At 38.7% G+C, this 17985-nt stretch overlaps 3 protein-coding genes across 3 annotated transcripts; all 3 read left to right on the top strand.

Moving 5' to 3' along the window:
• Positions 1 to 2398: 2398 nt before the first annotated feature.
• Positions 2399 to 2749, top strand: LOC142624959 (uncharacterized). Its single transcript, XM_075798681.1, has one exon. It carries the CDS (start codon positions 2399 to 2401, stop codon positions 2747 to 2749), a length of 351 nt encoding a protein of 116 aa, XP_075654796.1.
• A 6837-nt stretch (positions 2750 to 9586) lies between these two features.
• On the top strand, positions 9587 to 12048 carry LOC142622480 (F-box/kelch-repeat protein At3g61590-like). The gene is made up of 2 exons (XM_075795953.1): positions 9587 to 9752; positions 10606 to 12048. Exon 2 carries the CDS (start codon positions 10627 to 10629, stop codon positions 11845 to 11847), a length of 1221 nt encoding a protein of 406 aa, XP_075652068.1. The 5' UTR covers positions 9587 to 9752; positions 10606 to 10626; the 3' UTR covers positions 11848 to 12048.
• Positions 12049 to 13953: 1905 nt separating this feature from the next.
• Positions 13954 to 17480, top strand: LOC142643462 (F-box/kelch-repeat protein At3g61590-like). The gene is made up of 2 exons (XM_075818111.1): positions 13954 to 14152; positions 15878 to 17480. Exon 2 carries the CDS (start codon positions 15899 to 15901, stop codon positions 17213 to 17215), a length of 1317 nt encoding a protein of 438 aa, XP_075674226.1. The 5' UTR covers positions 13954 to 14152; positions 15878 to 15898; the 3' UTR covers positions 17216 to 17480.
• Positions 17481 to 17985: the final 505 nt, after the last annotated feature.

Here is a 17985-nt window from a genome sequence, read left to right as displayed (position 1 = left end):
ACGTTCAACACACTCAGGCAGTACCAGATGAAGTTGAACCCTAGTAAGTGTGCCTTTGGAGTAGCCTCAAGGAAGTTTTTGGGATTCATAGTGTCCCAAAGGGGGATATAAGCAAACCCTAAGAAGGGACGAGCCATACTTGACATGACGTCGCCAAGAATCGTCAAAGAAGTCCAGAAGCTTATAGGAAGGATAGCGGCACTCAACAGGTTCATCTCTAAAGCGGCGGACAAATGGTTACCTTTCTTTAAGACATTGAAGCAAGCTTTTGCATGGACTGACGAATGCGAGGTAGCTTTCCAAGAACTCAAGCACTACCTAAGCAGCCCACCTCTCCTGAGTCCACCCAAGGAGGGGGAAAACCTATATTTGAATCTGGCAGTATCAGCCACAATTGTCAGCGCAGCCTTGATCCGAGAAGAGGACAAGAAATAGCTTCCAGTCTACTACATTAGCCAGGCTTTCCAGGGGGCAGAAGCCAAAGTTTCCATGGATTTAAAAGATTGTGTTCGCGTTAATAGTAGCTTCGCGCAAATTGCGACCTTATTTTCAAGCGAACCCCATTTTAGTAATGATGAACCAACCCATTAAGAAGTCCATGAACAAGCTCGAGGCAGCAGGGAGAATGGTCCAGTAGGTGATAGAACTTAGCCAGTTCGACATCGGGTACCACCCCAGGACAGCTATTAAAGCACAGGCATCGGTAGACTTCATTGCTGAGTTCACCGCCCCGGACGACGACAGTCTCCCTAATGAAGTAGAAAGATGGACGATACAAATTGACGGTTCGTCAGTCCAAAAAAGGGGAGGAGTAGGGGTTTTCATCATTGCCCCAGACGGAGAAATGCTTAAATACGGGGTTCAGCTAAAATTCTCAGCCACCAATAATGAAGCCAAGTACGAGGGAATATTGACTTGTCTAATGATCGAGAAAGCACTAGTAGCTAAAAACCTGCTCCTCCAAAGCGATTTTAAGTTGGTGATAGGACAGATAAAAGAGGAGTATGAAGCAAAGGAGGAGAGAATGCAAAAATATCTCAAGTTGACGAAGCACTTAACACAGGAATTTGATACAGTGGAATTCGTGTAGATCCCTAGAAGCCTAAACATGATAGCAGACGAGATCGCAAAGCAAGCGTCGGCAGTAGAAAGACCAACGAGTGAGGGTTTAGATATAGAAGTCCAGAAACACTCCAACATTGAAGAAATCCCAGCCTTCACAATTTAGAGCACAAGCAACTGGATGACCCCGATCATATCCTTCCTTCAAGATGGACACCTTCCACAGGACGTGTCCATCATTGCCCTAGACGGAGAAATGCTTAAATACGGGGTTCAGCTAAAATTCTTGGCCACCAATAATGAAGCCGAGTACGAGGGAATATTGACTTGTCTAAGGATCGGAAAAGCACTAGGAGCTAAAAACCTGCTCCTTCAGAGCGATTCTAAGTTGGTGATAGGATAGATAAAAGAGGAGTATGAAGCAAAGGAGGAGAGAATGCAAAAATATCTCAGGCTGATGAAGCACTTAACACAGGAATTTGATAGGGTGGAATTTGTGTAGATCCCCAGAAGCCTAAACATGATAGCAGACGAGATCACGAAGCAAGCATCGGCAGTAGAAAGACCAACGAGTGAGGGTTTAGAAATAGAAGTCCAGAAACACTCCAGCATTGAAGAAATCCCTGCCTTCGCAATCTAGAGCACAAGCAGCTGGATGACCCCGATCATATCCTTCTTTCAAGATGGACACCTTCTACAGGACGTCGAGGAGGCTAGAAAAGTCAAGAAGAGAGCAGCTAGATTCACGATCCTGAACGACACCCTGTACAAGATAGGCTTCTCTATGCTGTACTTGAAGTGCATCGACGAGGAAGAGGCCAAATACATCCTAGAGGAAATCCATGAAGGGGTCTGTGGAGACCATGCAGGCCCTAAATCCTTGGTAAGCAAAGTCATCAGAATAGGTTACTTCTGGCCTACTTTGCAGGTGGACGCGAGGGAGTTTATCAAGAAATGCAACAAGTGCCAGAGGTTTGGGAACGTCCAACGCCTTCTAGCAGAGATACTGACGACGATAGCCTCCCCATGGCCTTTTGCACAAGGGGGAATTAACATCGTCAAACCATTGCCCCGAGGTAAGAGGCAGGTAAAATTTCTACCTGTCGCTATTGATTACTTCACAAAGTGGGTTGAGGTAGAAGAATTGTTAATCATCACCGAAGCAAAAGTCCAGAGCTTCGAATGGAAGAACATAATATGCAGATTTGGAATTTCACGGACGATCATATCAGACAACAGACGGCAGTTCGATAATCAAGATTTCAAGGATTTTTGCTCAAGCCTAGGAATCAAGAACCAATACTCATCCCTAGGACACCCGCAAGCGAATGGATAGATGGAGGTGACTAATCGAACACTACTCAAGATCATCAAAGCCAGGCTGGACGACGCTAAGGGAGCTTGGCTGGAGGAATTGCTCAATGTCTTGTGGGCTTACAAGACTACAGCGAGAACCTCGACAGGAGAAACATCATTCAGACTCACTTACGGCACTGAGGCAGTAATCCTAGTTGAGGTGGGAATAACCAGCATCAGACGAGAGACGTTCCACAAAGAGAGCAAGGACGAGCAACTAAAGGTCAACTTGGATTGCTTGGATGAGATCAGAGACAAAGCCTCCAGCAGAATGACAAAGTATCAGCAAAAGATGGTCGAGTACTACAACAAGAGAGTAAAGCTCAAATGACTTGACATAGGGGACCTGGTCCTACGCCAAGTCACCCCGGCAACTAAAGACCCAGCCCATGGGAAACTCAGCCCAACTTGGGAAGGACCCTATTGGGTCGTCCATTACTTCAGACAAGGCAGCTATCACCTGGAAACCTTAGATGGGTAGAGACTACCATGACCATGGAACATTAAGCACTTGAAGAAGTACCACCAATAGATGTAACAAATAATGTATTCATTTTTGAAAGCAATAAAAGGACTATTCAGTCAATGACTTAATGTGAGCAAACCTAGTGACAAGATCCCTTAAATGGGCGTAAGTCACAAAAATTGGCTAAGTAACAAGATTTTGCATAGACAGATGTAAGTTACTGACAAAGCCAAAGATGACAAGATCCCTTAAATGGGTGTAAGTCACAAAAATTGGCTAAGTAACAAAATTTCGCATAGACGGATATAAGTTACTGACGAAGCCAAAGATGACAAGATCCCTTAAATGGGTGTAAGTCACCAAAAATTGACTAAGTAACAAGATTCCGCATAGACGGATGTAAGTTACTAACGAAGTCTAAAGATGGCCAAATATCTTCACTGGGTATATGTCAAAGAAGATCGGCTAAGTAACAGCATCTTGTATAGACGGATGCAGTCAAAAGTTACTAAAAGCAACAGCATTCCGCACAGACCAAACCCCTTATTGACGAAGCTAAAGAATGGGTATGGGTCAAAAGTTAGCTAAGTGACGAGATCCCGCTTGAGACGAATGTAAGTTACTAACAAAATGAGCCAACGAAAATTTCAACTAACAGCTATGTAAGTTACTGACGATGAGGCAGACAGAAACCACACATATTCACTAAAAACTATGCAAGGAATGAGCAAAAACAAGTAAGTATTAAATTATGATTAAAGGGCAACCAGCATTGCTTTCAATATTATTATTAAAAGTCCATAAACACTGGGCAAAAACATTTTTCTTAAATTAGAATGAAAACATTGTTCTGAAATTACAATTAAAAAAGCCCAAAAATACACTGGGCACCCAAAAAAAAAAAAAGAAGAAAGAAATCATAGGAAAAGTAGGTTCAAGCATCAGCATCAGTAGGAGGAGGAAGGCCACTTCCAGGAGCATTACCCTCAAGTGCGTCGCCTTCAGGAGCCGTGGACTAGGAGGCTTCGTCAGCTGCCATCTCTTTGTCCACCTCTTCTAGGTCCAAGTTCTCAAGATCCACTCCTATAGGGTGCTTGACGAGGTATCACCTTAGAAGCTCAAAACCTTTATAATACCAACTGAAGAGCACTGTGTTGTACTCTTCAGTTTGCTGAAAAGCCTCAACGGCCTTAGCAGCAATGGTCTTGAGTTTCTCCTTCGCAACCAGAAGTTGCTCATCTTTTTCTAAAGTTAGCTGCTGCTCAACTCTGAGGTCATCCCCTAAGGTTTTGACCTTCTCCTTAGCGGTATTGGCCTCATCCATTGCATTAATCAGGTCCTTCTTTAGTGTGGAGTTCTCCACCTCCAAAGTCTCCATCCTAGAAGCCGTTGACGTGACCTTGGCTCTTGAGTAAGGTACTCCGAGGTAATATGAAGACTCTCCCCAACACCTAAAAAGAAGATTGAGGCCTTACAAAAAAAAAAAGGGAATGAAGGATGAAGTGACACAAGCACATTACCTGGACAAGTTTGTGGATATGACGACCCACAAACTCGTTGGAAGGCATACTAGAGAGGACTTTCAACTCCTCAGTAGTGATGACCTCATTTGCCCTCTCCAGCCTGGCATCATCCCAAACGTTGGACGAACAGGAATCTGCCTTCTCCTTCCCTTTGTCGGTCAACTGTGGTCTCTTTGGGATGGGAGTAACCTCTTCAACCGAGGTGGCTAGGGAAGTTGTCCTCGGCGTCTCAATGCTGGGAGCAGCTGGAGTGATGGAGACTCCTTTCTCTACCACCCGCATTGCCCTCTTCCCGAGACTGGACAGTGGCTTGTTTTTCTTTGACCTTATTCTCGCATTCATATCCTTGTTGAATTTGGTCATCATTCCTACAAAGAGGAAACACTTGTAAAAAAAAAAAAGGAGAAAGAATTAATGACGAACTAAATATTGCGCTTACTTTTCCTCTCCTCTCTCTCAATAGTGTGCAGGACGTAGGTGGAAGGCTTCGGGCCAAGACAATACAAAGCCAAGGTGCGAGGATCGACCAAATCGTTGAAATCGTCAATTGACTTCACGTACTCGATAGCAGCTTCAACACAGTTCTTATACTTGCTCTTAAGTTTGAGTCGTCTTTTAATTGCACAAGACAATGAACAGAAAATTAGTGACGACAAAAAACAATGTAAAAGAAAAATAAAGTGCAAAATACTAGCAGGAATGACGACACACCTAGACTTGGGGTCGTCCACCGACAAAGCAACCTAGGGAGATCACCCCACACCTTGTCAAAGGGAGTCTCCCATTCATCCCCAGACACAAAAAAGAAGCGAGACTTCCAGTATCTGAATGACAAGGGCAGGTCCCTAACGATCTTGGTCCTCCTCTCCCAAGGTAGTAGCTCGTAGTACCCGTGCTCCTTGGACTCGTCAAACAAGCTCGTCCACCTTGATCATATCCCTTTCAGTAGCGGCCAATCATATTTTCATACAACTGATCACTATCCTCCAAGAATTGGGCATAAGTTGCCCAGGAGCAATGCCGAAGCGGCCTAGGAGCTCCATAATGAAAGGATGGACGGGGAATCTAAGCCCACTCAGGAAGGCAACCTCGTAGAAGCATACCTCCCCAGGCGAGAAGTGGCAAGCTCGTTCTTCCTCGTGAGGAAGACGAACCCTAACCCTTTCAGGAAATTGGAATCTATCCCTGAATCTAGAGAGTGTCTCACCGTCTAAACCACACATCTCCCTAAGGGCATGGAAAGCCCTAACTTCACGAGGGACGGAGACGGCGGTATCTCCCTCCACGAGGTCATCGCTAGACGACAACTCGGTCTCAAGCTCACTTGACCTCACCTCAGACATTACCACTCGTTCACACCCCAAACCCTCAAACCAGTCAATTGATTGACAAAGCAAGGGGAGCAGATTACCTAACACAATGCCTAAGCTATTACCCTTAAAAACAAAATTCTTAACCAAGGGAAAAAAGACAATGGGAAACACCTAAAGAAGCCCCTAAACGCGCAAAAAAGAAGGAGACTGAGGGGCAAGATACCCTAACCTCAGAGCTATTGACCATGAAAACTAGAAAACAAAGAAAGAGAGAAGAATCCTAAAAAAAAAAGAAAATAAAAAGGGGGGGGGGGAACAGCAATAAGAAATCGAGCATCCAAGCCATAAGAGAAGCAAAGGACAAAGGAAAGAAGAAAACATACCTCAAAAGGAAGCTCAACCACAAAATGCAATGGCTCGAAGCAAATCGCAGAGATAGGTTGAAGAAGAAGAAAAAGCACATAACAATGATTGTGAGTTGGAGAAAGTGAAAGGGAAAGTGAAATGAAGGAAGTTTAAAAACCAAGGCACAAAAAACTGAAAATCAGCGAGAAACCTAATAGTCACATAATTGGAGCATTAATCCCGCTAGTCAGAACATGCCTCGTGGCCACGAAGTATGTGGTGCTGCCACTATGCATTAAATGTGGAGTGAAATCCCAAGAGCCGCATCTAGCTACAAAAAAAAAAAAAAAAACTTTCATCTTCTGAGGGTCGTCATGACACACCACGACGACCTCAGAACTTGGGGGGCAGCTGATGGGACTGACAAACTCCCTTTCTCTAGATGACATTATACTCGTCCACCTTGACGCAGCATGGACGGGTGCGAGCAAATCATTAAGAAGGACATTCAATGCCTCAGACGGTTACCAATCGGATGGCAGACCGTTGGAACCTCATTAAGTCTCATAATCATGAGCCTTGGGGCGTTACAAAAGAGCAATAAAGCTACAGTTAAGGCCCCAACGACTAGGAACCATGGAGCTATATATATACGGCATGAATAGGGACAACCCAGGAACATAATTTCCACCCAACAATACTCTTACACAAATATCTCTAGCATTTGGAACTTTCTTTTCTCTCAAAGGGTTTCTATACTGACTTTGGCATTGGAGGCGTTGTGGCAGGCACCACACCAGTAACCACCTTAGGAAAGCTTTTGTTTCGCGCTTGCAGGGACAATGACGAGGATTCAGCGTCATTTGGACGAACTAACTTGACTGACGATTTACGCTTCATCATCTATTAGTCCACCATTATTTTTGTAGGGAGCTAGCGAGTTCACCATGAGGGAAATCATACTTTTCTTAATTGCATGAACCTACACGTTAGAGTTGAAAAGGTCGAGTCTAGATCAAGCATGTATTTACTGGGGAGCCAACTTCTATAAATAGTTTGATTTTGTCAAAAGCCAGCAAAGGTCCTACTACAAGTAAAAAGTAACAACGTTTAAGGGTTGGGTTAACTTCTCTGAAAATATGTGTTTAGAAGGTTCCTACAATCAAATAAAAGAGGTTCCAATCATAAGGTTAGGAGAACACTACCTCATTCATAATAAACCTAGCTTTCTGTTTTGTAATTCCATATATAAGATGACATGCATGTTAGATTTTCTTCTTTTATGTTTTTTTTTTTTTTTGATAAGTAATTAAGAATAATTTATGAAAAAGAAAGAGGGGAGGTGGCCCCGACCCATCTCCATCCACATGGGAAAAAACTCAGAGAAAGAGCTAGAATATATAATTAATTAATAAGAAGTTCATCCCAATTACAAAAAGGTTGCTTCTGGTTGAGGGACTACATTATGGACTAAGAAATTAACAATCCTATAAATGTACAAAAGAGAAATCCCATCAAAGAAAGAATTATAGACTAAAAGAAATTAAAATATAGAACACGAGGGGGAAGTAGTATACGTGTACTCTAGTGTGCTTTCCTTCTCATGAAGTGTTCCCAACTCAGCAAGTCCAAAAAAGTTGTAATCTTTTCGAACAAATGTAAAAGCAATAAAGTTTCTATCAGCTTCTCTTTTTTTCTTTTCTTTTTTTCTTTTTTTTTAAAAAAATACCATATTTAAGAGAAATGCCCGCATGTTATAGCTTTCCTTGATCCTAAAATAAATTAAGAAGACCTAATGCATGCATGCACGCAGTGCAGTAGTGGAATATCCTTTCGACTCTAAAAATTCCTTACTAAATGCAAGACACATTGACAGCAAAAAAGCATTAATTAATTAATCTTCCACTTTTTCGGATTCTCAAAGGAGATGAATTTTTTAGACAATGATGGCGATGACATGAAAAAACCGACAAAATGAGTGCACACTAGTGGACTTTCTGATGCAGTTCTTGAAATTAGATATGTTACATGCTTGTTTGTGTGTTGTGCTAATGCATCATTATTGTGTCAAAGCAAAGGTTCCTCAGAAGGATCATTGGTTTTTTCTTCTTCTTTATTTGATAAAATGGTCACGCTTGTCTACGTAAAATCTCACTAAAAACCATTTATTTCAGTTCACATTAGTATTAAAGAAATAATACTAAGTTCACAGAGGAAGGAAAAAGCTTTAACCCATGAATCACCATGACAACCACCCAAAAACCTTAAAGGTCCAGCACTTGTGCCTAGTCCACTCCTTTTCTTCTATTCGAGTTTCAATAATTTTTTACTCTTTTCTATGGATTTTTAGAGCTTTATTTGACTTAAAAGTCTGAATTTAGTTATTAAAAACGCGGCTATAGATTAAAGACCTATGCCAACGCTTTTTAAAAACTTGACTATAGACCAGTTGGTCCATTGTCATGTGTATAAACAACACTATTAAACACGATTATAAAAAACGTGAGTATAGCTCAAATGAACTTATATCTGCGTTTCTAGGAGCTACAATCGCGTTTTAAAAACGCGACTGTAAACTAATTTTTTTGTAGTGCCATTAACACTTTATCCAACTACAACTTTTTGATCTGGTGGTATGATGCATTAGAAGGTCTAAATTGTCAAAATTAGTATAATTTTGTCCTTACATCATAAAATGATTATTTTGCCTTCGCTGGAAGGTTAAACGGTGGTTGCAAAATAGTGTGTCTACACTCTACATACATTATTTTCTAGGATTATAAAATTCTACTACCAACTTGATCATTGAAACAGGAAGATTTTCCGAGAGATTATGAATTCAATGTGCCTTAGCTCTAAAAATCCATCCAAAAGAGTGGAAAACCGTTAAAACTCAAAACAGGAAAAAAGGGGCGGATTGGTTCAAGACTTCAAGTGCTGAGTGGATGGGAGCTTTGAGTGCTGATCAACACTTGAACTTCGACTCCTCCCAAGTTATAGGTATCTGTTAAATTTTATCTAAAATCAAATAAAGGGAACTAGGGTGCAATTACAATATAACACCTTGTGAAATTACCCTTCTCCTCACCCACAAACATTACGGTGTCTGTTAAAAGATAATTTATTGTGAGATTTACCTAATAAAAATTAGTATAAATTAATGAATTGATTAAAAATAATACTGAAACGATGAGTGAAAAAATAAAAGAAAAAGAGAGAGGTTAGTTTCATTGACTCTAAATTAGTCACTTTTCGTACATATATTGTGTAGTCCATCACATTTATGGGCTGATGAAGTAGACCTACCATGCCTAGCCTAATGTGTGCAATAGTGTGCAGAGCAGCGTGAAGTACATCAGTATTGGAAAAGGTCCATGCTTTACTGTTTGTTGGCAAAGCCACAAAAAACTCGGCCCACTGGACTGGACAGCTCACTGTTTGTATGTATTGTCTCTACCACTCATTGAAACCTGGATCCCACTATAACCTAATCCAACCAATTATTTGTCACTTTTTACACTCACCTCTCCACTGTTTCTCTGTGCGCGCGCGTGTGTGAATTGGAATATTGGATATCCCAGTTTTCCACAGATCCTCAAACCCCCATTTTCCCCTTTAAATCTAGACCCATCATGCTCAAGAGAACTTGAGGAAAACGCAAACAGCAAAGCCTCACTCTTTCCCAAGGTACGTTCTTGAGATGGGTCTCTTTTCATCATGCTACAATTTTGATTTCTTGTACTTGCACAACATTTTAGATCTACTCAAGTTATCCCATATGAGCTTTTTATGTTTAAAGTTTTGATTTTTATTTTCTTAAAGTTATCAAGAAGTTTAGTTCATCTGTTTCATGGTAGATGACATCCTTGGGAGTAAGTTTCACGCAATACTTTTTGTTTGTTTTTGTTTTGAAGATTAGTAATATGATGGTGTTTTATTTCACTCGTGGGCACTATAGAGAAAATTAATGGATTTAGTTATGGCCTTGTGGGAGATACTTTAGTGTAGTGTAGAGTGTAGCCCATGTTTTTGTATTTTCTTTTGATGCATTTCCTATTTGTACTGGATAGAGAAAAGTCCTTAATTTCTTGTTTTCTTCTACCTGAAAATATTCTTTCCAAATATAAATTGTGGTAAAATCTCTTTAATAGAATAATGTCTCCCAAGTCCAAATGCACTCTTTCAGAGGCTTGCTTGGATATAATCTTGCTTTCTATATGCTACTTCCGGCAGGATATAAGGGGTATCAAAACTTGTTTCTTTTTTTCATCAATTTTTTAAGGTTACTTTTGAGTGAGAAATTTGAAGATCAAATTTGGGTCTGTGAAGGATTGTATACATTTTTCTGTTAATTTTCCTTTTATTACTAATTGTTATTTGTTAGTACCACTTCCACCAAATCCTACACGATGCTCTAGCACCACTATGCCAACTTTGTATTGTGTGTTCTTTTATATTGTCATTTTCGATGGTTTCTAGATTCTATGTTAGTGAAGAGGCTCAATCCAACTGTCATTTTGTTACTCTTGCTGTGCCTCAGGTCTTATTTTTTAATTTGATTATGGAGTGGGAAACACCCTGGGTTGATGACAAAGTTATTGATATTAAAGGGGAAGCTGGAATTTCAGCTTCTTATTCAGAGCTCAGTGATGAAGATGTTAAAGAAAACATTATTATTTCCATTGATTCAGTCCTCCCTGACGAACTGTTGGAACGAATTCTAGCCTATCTTCCCATAGCAAGCATTTTCAGAGCAAGTTCTGTGTGTAAAAAATGGAATGAGATTGTGCGTTCTCATAGGTTTTTACAGAACATCTCAAGCGTCTTATCTCAGAAACCTTGGTACTTTATGTTCCCCAGTACTGATGATTCTGTTGGGTTTGCATATGACCCCATGATTCGGAAATGGTACAGCATTGAACTCCGCTGTGATAGAACATCAAGATGGTTTATTGCTTCATCATGTGGCTTAGTGTGCTTCATGGATCATAACACTAGAAGTCAGCTATATGTTTGCAATCCAATTACTAAAATTTCTGAGAAAGTTGAGATGCCTCGATGTTCAAGAGAATTTGACTACAGCGGTCTTGCAATCTCAGTGGATAGGTCATCACACAACTATACTGTAGCAATTGTAATATCTAAGGATACCCCAGATGATTTTGTTCAATGGATTCTCTCGATCCATATTTATTGTTCTGAAGCAATGAGGTGGCTATCACCTGTGACAGAAACTTTGACAGGGTGGAGAGGAGGAGATAGTTGTGTGGTCTGTGATGGGGTTTTCTATTTCCTTATTTACTCAACCAGAGGATTGGGTTTTAGAGGAAACCGACATGGCCTGCTCAGTTATAATCTTTCTAGCCGGTCTTCTAGTGGTATGCTAATTGATAGTTTCATCCAAGTACCTTGCCCTCTTACATGTGGCCGGCTGATGAACCTTAAGAACAAGCTTGTCCTGGTTGGAGGAATTGGAAAACAAGATCAGCCTGGCATTATTAAGGGGATTGGCATCTGGATTCTTAAGGGGAGGGATTGGGAAGAGGTTGCACGAATGCCCCATAAGTACTTCCAAGGATTTGGGGAGTTTGACGATGTCTTTGCAAGTAGTGGTTTTGATGATCTTATATACATACAGAGTTATGGTGCTCCATGTCTTCTTATGTTTGACATGAAAATGAGGGAGTGGAAGTGGTCACAAAAATGTCCTGTCTTAAAGAGGTTCCCCCTTCAACTTTTCACTGGTTTTAGCTTTGAACCAAGGATTGATATTTCACCCTGATTGAGTGCTTTCGCAGTTTATTATTCCCTTAGGTGGTGTTTATACTTCATACGTTTGTCCATACTCTTGTATGTTTGTGTTGTATCTTCAAATGCTTTGGTGTTCAACTTTTAGGGAAAGTTCAAAGGAAGTGTTTGAGCAGTCAAAGTTACATTATTATGAAATAGTAATTCATAAATTGCACTTTCTGGTATTTCAAAATTGATCCTTCAATTGTTGCAAAGATTAGATCCTTTAATTTTCATTGCAGAATGGGAGATACTTGTTTGTAATTTCCTCTTGTCAGCTGCATGTTTATTTTTTGTCTTGGCTGGAATGAGAGCAGCAAGTTAATTCATGATGGCTTTTATGAACCCCCCCTTTGTAAAGGCATTGGAAATGTAGGGGGTTTCCAACTTTCCATCATAATATTGTAAGCACCGAATGCTGTTGACTGTTGTGGTCACAAAGCAAGGAAATATATGCTGTATTGTAGAAATATAAAGTTGAATTGTAGATGACTTAAACGATGATTCATGTTTGTGCTGCCATTGCAAATGTTTCAGGGATATGAAACTAGCCATTTGATTTTAGTTGAAAAGATTTCCAGCTGGACGCAACTTGCCTATTTAATATTTTCTTTTTTGGGAAATGCTAACAGGTGTCTTAGGGAAATAATTAATTATCCATTTAAATAAAGTTTTTGTGGAAAAAGAAAAAAAATACAATTGATATTTTGATAGCTTTTTCTATTTTCTATAAAAATTGTGTCAAAATTTTCTTAAAATAGATGGTTAATAAGAGCATCTATTAACATTATTCAATTTTTTTTTTTTTTTTTTTGAGGAAATAGTCTTTTGGTGAAATGAATGTTAAGTCTAAGCCACTGGACATTTTAAAAATTTGTCTACTTAGAAAACGACCTAAGCAACCTAGGACCAGTGCCGAGGACAAGTGTCTCGAGGAAGAGTACTGTGAACAAGTATCGAGCACGAGCAGAGAGTCTAAAGAGACAATTACTTCCATTATGAGAAGCAACGGTTACATGCCTAAAACTTTAGCCCATAATTGAATTGAGGGAGTTATGCTTCTCTTCATTGGCTAATTATGTCCATAATAAAGAAAATGACTAATATTAAGGTAAACACAGTAGGAGCATGCTTATATATATTGGGAAATCCAAACTAGGAATGGGTTTTAGAAAAACACTATAAAAAAATATTGTTTGCATCAGGTAATATAGGTGAATATTGACTTAAGTATAAGAGAAGCATAGACCGACATAACACCAATAGGTTTACATTAAAATTTACCTGGTTTTGCAGGTACTATTGATCCGTATAGACCATGCAATTACCTTACATTATCAAGCTTTATAGGTTGAACTCATTTTCTTTTGTACCTATGTTTTAATTAAACAAAACATTGGTTAAGGGTTATGGCTTTGTGATACCATTTGATTGTATTCAAAACATTTGGATTTAAATCTACCCTCTCAACTAATAAAATAGAAGAAGATCAAATTATATTATTGTCATTGACCTTTAAAGTTTGGGGCTATTTTTACTTTGGTCCTTTTAAGGTTGACATTTTTTATTTTGGTCTGTCAAGTTTAATTTTGCTTTCAAAATGATCTTTTTGTCGGATTCAGATCAGGTGGTATTACACCTGGTGCAATTGTAATCAAGGGCTAAGATTGAAAGTTAAAAAAGTAACTCTCAATCTCAACCATTAAATAAAATATATTAAAAAAAGAGTTAAACAGTTAAAGTTAAGAAGTAAAAAAAGTAAAAAAAAAATTGTGAGAGGAAATGGGTGAATTGCACCAGGTGCAATACCCACCTGATCCAAATCCCTTTTTGTCCATCTCCGTGACTGATCTTGATGTTAAGAGAGAGAGAGAGAACTAAAATACATTTTTGAAAATTAAATTTGAGGGTTTTTTTAATTTCCGTCCTTAAGATTGAGATTATCCATTTTGATCCACAAATTATTTTCAAAAATGGTATTTCTGTCCATCTCAATTATTCCTTTGGCCATTAAGTAACAATAAAAGGACATTGTTTCTATCTCTTAACTATAAGTACACATACTTCCTTCCTGAAGGACTAGTTCAACATAGTCCTGATTCTAAAGTCAAACCTTCCTACCCATGTTATGCCACACGCAACCACCTTTTGTACGTCTCTTGCTGTGAATATTCACCTCTTAATCCACACGCATTTACATCTCCATTTTGCCGTCTAGATACAGAGAAGGCTTTTGCTAAACACAGGACTCTGCTGAGGGAAGGCAACACGAAGCCTCACTTCTTCTTAATCTTAAGGTACGGTCTTGATGGGTCTCTTTTGCTAAACATAGGGAAAAGTCTTCTGCTTAGGCTTTGCAGAGCTTTAAATTCTTTTTTTTTCCCCCCAATTAACCTTATGCTTCTTGTCATATGCTATTACTATTTGGTTTCTTCATTTTTATAATTAGGATTAAATCTCTTGGTTAGTAGTGTAATATCTCCCAAGTACACATGAACACTTCCAGACGATTGCTTGGGAATAATGTAACTGATAACTCTCTATATGTGACATTTTAGATTCTCAGACAAGAAATAAGGGTCATTGAAAGTCTTATTTGTTGATGGAGTAAATTTTTCTAAGCTTTTTAACTTTTTAACCTTTTAATTTTTATCCTTTCAACTTTTTAAATGGAAATTGCATGCTATCCAAATGAGTTTGTCTTTTGGATTTCAAAACTTGCTCCAGATAAACAGAATGTTTTGTGCTATGATCAACTGAATGGAAAAGTCTTATTTGTTGGGATTTAGGGATGACAAATTAGACTTTTCCATTCAGTTGATCATAGCACAAAACATTCTGTTTATCTGGAGCAAGTTTTGAAATCCAAAAGACAAACTCATTTGGATAGCATGCAATTTCCATTTAAAAAGTTGAAAGGGTAAAAATTAAAAGGTTAAAAAGTTAAAAAAGCTTAGAAAAATTTACTCCATCAACTTTTACATATCACGTGAGATGATAATTGTCCGGTGAATCGTTTCAAAGACAATGTTCCACATCAACATTTATTTATTTTCTCTCAATTAAAGGACCGTTTGGTTAGAGATTTTTAATATTATTATTTAAGTGTTATGAAAATAAGTGTGGGTTATGTGTAGGGGTGTTTATGCACTATCACAAAAGAGTTTTAAGAGCTCTAAAGCTCTTTTTGGAAGAGGGAAAAGGGTATTCGGTTGGTAGCTTCACTAAAAATAGATTTTAAGTCCATAAAACTCTTTTATGGTCTTTTAGGAAAACCGGAATTTGGAGTTTTTAGGGGAAAAATAAACTCTACAATTCATTGCTCATGCTTTATAAATCAACAATTTAAAAATACTATTCACTATAATTGGCTAAACTATTAAAAGTTAAAACACTAAAAATCTTTTTAGTTAAAACTCTATATTGCAAAAACTTTACTTCCATTTAATTTCCATTATACAACTTTCTTTAACTTGGTGAATGTTAAGAAGGATAAAGTTTGCTTCCAATCCTATATTATACTACACCATACTTTTACATAAATTTGAGTCCCATATTTGAAATTCATTTGTGGGATGCACTTTTACGTAAACGGAAGGTATAATATATTGGCTACATTGAATAATTTTACCTATATGGGGTGATCATTCACCATCCACTTGTCTTTTATTCGTATAACTCAGTGAGTCAAATGAGTTGAATACATGTGGATGATCGTATGATCGTTATATAATTGGTTGGAGAAACTTTCCTTCAAACCGATTTCGAAGATAATTCTGTCAATGTCCAAATTAAATACTTGATGGAATTTGGAGTGAAAAATTCATTCTTCAAATTACACCAAAATAGATGTTACTGCCACTCCCTCTAAAATCCTACATTAAGCACTAGTACCACTATGCCAACCAAGAATTTATGTGATCTGTGTTCTTTTATATTGTCATCTTCCAATATGTCTGGACTTTAGTTTAGTGAGTACTCATCGGTCTTACAGTGATTACATTGAACTCATTGTGTCTCAGGTCTTCTTTCTTAATTTGATTATGGAGCAAAAAACACTCTGGTTTGATAACATAGCTGTTGACATTAAAGAGGTAGCTGGAATTTTGGCTTCATATTCAGAGCTCAGTGGTGAAGATGTTGAAGAAAACAATTTTATTTCCATTGATACATACCTCCCTAACGATCTATTTGAACGAATTCTAGCTTTTCTTCCCATAGCAAGCATTTTCAGAGCAGGTGCTGTGTGTAAAAAGTGGAATTCTATTGTGCATTCTCGGAGGTTTTCAAAGAACCTCTCAAGCATCCTATCTCGGAAACCTTGGTACTTTATGTTCACAAGTGGCAGCCCTAACTCATATAAGCCCATTAGGAATGACAATGGCTATGATCTTATTGGATATGCCTATGAACCCATGGTTCAGAAATGGTACAGGTTTGAGCTACCCTGTCATGGAACATCAATTTGTTTTATTGCTTCATCATGTGGCTTTGTATGCTTCATGGACAATGACACTAGAAGTCAGCTATATGTTTGCAATCCAATTCCTAAAATTTCTGAGAAATTTGAGATTCCTAGATATTTAATATTTTCTGACTATAATGCTCTTGCAGTATCAGTGGATAGGTCATCACAAAGTTATACTATAGCAATGGTAATGTCTAAGAGAGCCACACATGATTTTGGTCAATGGATTCTCTCAATCCATATTTATTGTTCCAAAGCAAAACTGTGGGTATCACCTGTGACAGAAACTTTGATGGGGTGTAGAGGGGGAGACGATTGTGTGATCTGTGATGGGGTTTTATATTTCCTTATTTACATTATCACAGAATTGGACTTGACTGGAAAACCTGATGGTTTGCTTACATATAATCTTTCTAGTCAATCTTTCTGTTGTGTGCTAATCAATAGGTTAATCCCAGTACCTTGCCCTCTTACGTGTGGCCGGCTAATGAACCTTAAGAGCAAGCTTGTCCTGGTCGGAGGAATTGGAGAACAAGATCAGCCTAGCATTATTAAGGGGATTGGCATTTGGGTTCTTAAGGGGAGGGATTGGGAAGAGTTTGCACTCATGCCTTCTATGTATTTTCAAGGATTGGGGAATTTTGATAAGGTCTTTGCAAGCAGTGGTTTTGATGATCTTATATACATACAGAGTTATGAGGCTCCATCTCTTCTTATGTTTGACATGAAAATGAAGAAATGGAAATGGTCAAAAAAGTGTCCTGTTTCAAAGCGGTTGCCCCTTCAATGTTTCACTGGTTTTTGCTTTGAGCCAAGGCTTGAACTTTTACCCTTAGGGATGGCAACTGGGCAGGTTTTTTGTGGGGACCCTGGCCCCCGCTGCTGCCCCTAACTTGCTGCGAGTTTATGGTGTTTGATAGGAGGAAGTATCTCATGTAATCACTGCATGGATCTGTGCCAGGCTCTTGTATCTTTAATTACTTTGCTGTTCAACCTCTTGATGACTTTTAAAGCCCTTTTTGTATATGTATAAATATTGCAAGCACAAAATGCAGTTGTAGTCTGGAGTAAGGAAAAATATATTACCATGTGAATTAAATTGAAGATGAGTGAAAAGGACTATTGATGTTGTGCAGCAATTGCAGTTCTTTTGATATCTTACATGTACTCATAGAAATGATAGAATGCATTTTTGGGAAATGAGTTCCTCTTATTGCTGCATGTGTTGCTTTTCAATTGACGAGCTTGTTCCTTTAGGAGAATATGTAATTAGATATGTGATTGTTGGGCTAAATAATTAATCAAACTATGAGCAACCTTATTCCGAGTGTCGATGCATTGAGGTTTTGAAAAATTGATCCATCTGCATTTTCGGTATAGGAGACCATTTGGCATTGGTTGTTTTGGTTGCATTGTGTTGAACCACTGTGCTCTGTAAATTCTTGTTTAGGAACTCAACCAATATTGCACTCGGCTCTTTTTTGCTTCCCCCTCAAACCGTAAGGATCTCCAATTCATTTCCCAGCTGGTATTTCCTGGAATCTGATTAGGCAAAATTCCCAATCCTCTCTTGCTTTGTCCACCTCTGAAGTGTATGAATGATTGTTTCTTTAGCTTGTTCGCATCCCTCACATACATTTTTTATGTTCTCTCACACAAGAT

Source organism: Castanea sativa, chromosome 1 (assembly GCF_040712315.1).
Source record: "Castanea sativa cultivar Marrone di Chiusa Pesio chromosome 1, ASM4071231v1".
NCBI classification, from domain to species: Eukaryota; Viridiplantae; Streptophyta; class Magnoliopsida; order Fagales; family Fagaceae; genus Castanea; species Castanea sativa.
Note: the sequence above shows the minus strand (reverse complement) of the source record. Positions and strands in the feature narration are given on the sequence as shown.

Coding starts and splice junctions, on each gene's coding strand:
- LOC142624959 (XM_075798681.1), top strand. CDS start 2,399: ATGGAGGTGACTAATCGAACACTACTCAAGATCATCAAAGCCAGGCTG.
- LOC142622480 (XM_075795953.1), top strand. CDS start 10,627: ATGGAGTGGGAAACACCCTGGGTTGATGACAAAGTTATTGATATTAAA.
- LOC142643462 (XM_075818111.1), top strand. CDS start 15,899: ATGGAGCAAAAAACACTCTGGTTTGATAACATAGCTGTTGACATTAAA.